Source organism: Micropterus salmoides, unplaced genomic scaffold (assembly GCF_014851395.1).
Source record: "Micropterus salmoides isolate LMB-PRFRI ecotype aquatic unplaced genomic scaffold, ASM1485139v1 Ms_hic_scaffold_1448, whole genome shotgun sequence".
Classification (NCBI taxonomy): Eukaryota; Metazoa; Chordata; class Actinopteri; order Centrarchiformes; family Centrarchidae; genus Micropterus; species Micropterus salmoides.
The window spans coordinates 35-2,382 of record NW_024040539.1 but is presented as its reverse complement, the minus strand read 5'-3'; the positions used below and the strand labels follow the sequence as shown (position 1 = coordinate 2,382).

General features: G+C 40.6%; 1 gene segment (V, D, J or C); it reads right to left on the bottom strand.

Moving 5' to 3' along the window:
• Positions 1-542: 542 nt before the first annotated feature.
• On the bottom strand, positions 543-1,413 carry LOC119903282 (the record flags this gene model as incomplete). The annotated part of the segment is given in 2 exon segments: positions 543-868; positions 959-1,413. Coding segments are annotated over 2 exon segments (444 nt in total), but the record flags the coding sequence as incomplete, so codon positions are not given.
• Positions 1,414-2,348: the final 935 nt, after the last annotated feature.

Genomic DNA, 2,348 nt, shown 5'->3' with positions numbered 1-2,348 from the left:
GGATTTGATAGTGAAACGAGACATTTTCACTGGAATATTCCTTCAGACTAACAAAACCCACATCTGGATGCTGAGATCAGGTCTAGTTTCTGAGTACAGTCCAGTATCACATACAGAGTCTCACTGGGTTTTACATCCAGCAGCATCAGTGAAGACTCCCCATACTGTCCTGCCTTAACATGGAGGAAAACTGATGGAAACCTCAGGACAGGAAGTTCAAGGAGATTTGTATTTGTATTGTCTTTATTCTTCAAGTGGCAAATAAGTTGGTGTGTTAACAACATCAGGTACTCAAATGAATATAAATGTAAACAAAATTTTATCTACGTAGTTTACATCACTCTCCTTATTATCATCATCAGTGTGTCCGAGATATAAACACAATCATTTTTTTTATTGTTTGTCTAATTTTTCTTAAAGTTTTTATTATCAGTGCAATGAATCCAGACTGTATCATGAACCACTGTGTGTGACTCCCTCTAGTGGACGTTGTGGAGTATTCTGTTGTCTTTGCTCCAAAGGTTTTTGTACAGAGTTTTGGTGTTTCCTGTCACTGTGGGCTGCAGAGCACAGTAGTACACAGCAGAGTCAGACAGCTGAAGCTTCTGGATCTTCAGAGGAACTGATCTAGAGGTGGAATCCAGTGTGGATGAAAATCTCTCCTTGTACTCGTCCTCTATTTTCCCCTCACCGATCTTAAAGCGGCTCAGTATGAATTTGGGGCTGTTTTTAACATCCTGTTTGTACCAGAAGAGATAATTATTTGTTGAACTGCTGTTATATAGACAGCCAAGTGTTACTGGCTCTCCTTCAGCAGCAGTCACGTCTCCTTCTGGTTGCAGCACGTTGTCTTTTTGTGCTCTGCATTCTGTAAAACAGCAACAAACAGTATCAGTGTGCTGTTAAAGAATCATGTCAATGTTGGATTGATATCAGAGAACCAGAGTTGTGTTCATACCAAGGCACACAGCAGCCAGCAACACTGAGATGAACAGAGGCGTCATATCTGCAGTGTTGAGGAACTGTGAGCTCCAGCAAGTATAAAGAAGGCTGTGATCTCTCTGTTTAGTCTTCATCAACACTAAGTTGGTGGATTAGAAGGAGGAGCCTGATCACAGTGACGGGGCTCATTCACAGCCCTGTGTTATTCCCCGACTGACAACTTTACACTCAACACATTTTCCTCACTCTCTCCTTTCCTAGTGTGACAATTAGGATCAATTAGTGAATGTTTTTAATATGGTATCAGCATCATATTAAAGGCCTGTCAGTTTGCCAGCCTGTCCACAGCTTCTCCAGATAAAGGGCTAAAATATGAAGCAGTTCAGAACACATAAGGATCTCCAAAACCAGCTCGGTGGTGTCGACCATTTCAAACAGGATGTTCCACTGAGAGCGAATGGTTAAGAGCTGCTACCACCAGTTTACCACAGTGAAAGCAGAGGCTTCAGCAAACACTCCCTCACTCCCACAATGGGGCAGTCACATCCTTTCTAGACTCTTCCAAGGGCTGATTTAGGTGCTTCGATCTCTGGAGCTTCCGCATTACTGACAGTGAAAGCAGAGATGTTTGTGTTAATTATGGTTGGACATCTCCCCCTCTAACAAATGAAGGCAGTCTGTGCAAACATGGAGCTTATTCTGTCTCTAAACACTGGTGTGAAACTGGTCATGACTCAGGCTTTGGAGTGAAACATTAAGGTGTTTGTCCATCCTTGTCTGGATGTGAAAGTGCAGTGGGACACTGGCCGACGTTACATACCAGCTTATTATTATTAAGTTATCAAACTTACAGTCCATAATTTATTGTCAGATATATTCGAACTTTTTCTTTAGTGAGTCTTCTGGAATAAAGAATCAATCAAGATGTCTAATAATATTTTTCTTTACAAAGGCTCAAACAAACATACAGAGGTGCAACCAGTAAAGTATTTCCTTTCCCTCAGTTCTGGTTTATATAGCATAGAGCATATCTGCCCTAAATGGTAGGTTTCGTCTCTTTTATTCGATTTAGCAGGAAACATATTTCAACCCATTTATCAAATTGTCCCATAGATGTTTTATCTTTCTCAGTCGTAAATTTTATAACTGGCAGAAGGATTTTAAGAGCTGTTTCCCACTCAGTTCTCACTTTACTCCAACATATCCCTTATTTGTTTCTCTACGTACCTGTACCTTCATCTCTGGAAATGACACTTATGCTGCCGTTCAGTGGTGGACAGTAATTACGTACATTTACTCAAGTACTGTACTTATGTACAAATGAGTATATTCTGTTCATGCCACTTTTTTTGTCTCCACCAAACTCAGACTGAGAGATTGTTCTTTTTTCTTCACTACAACAGCTT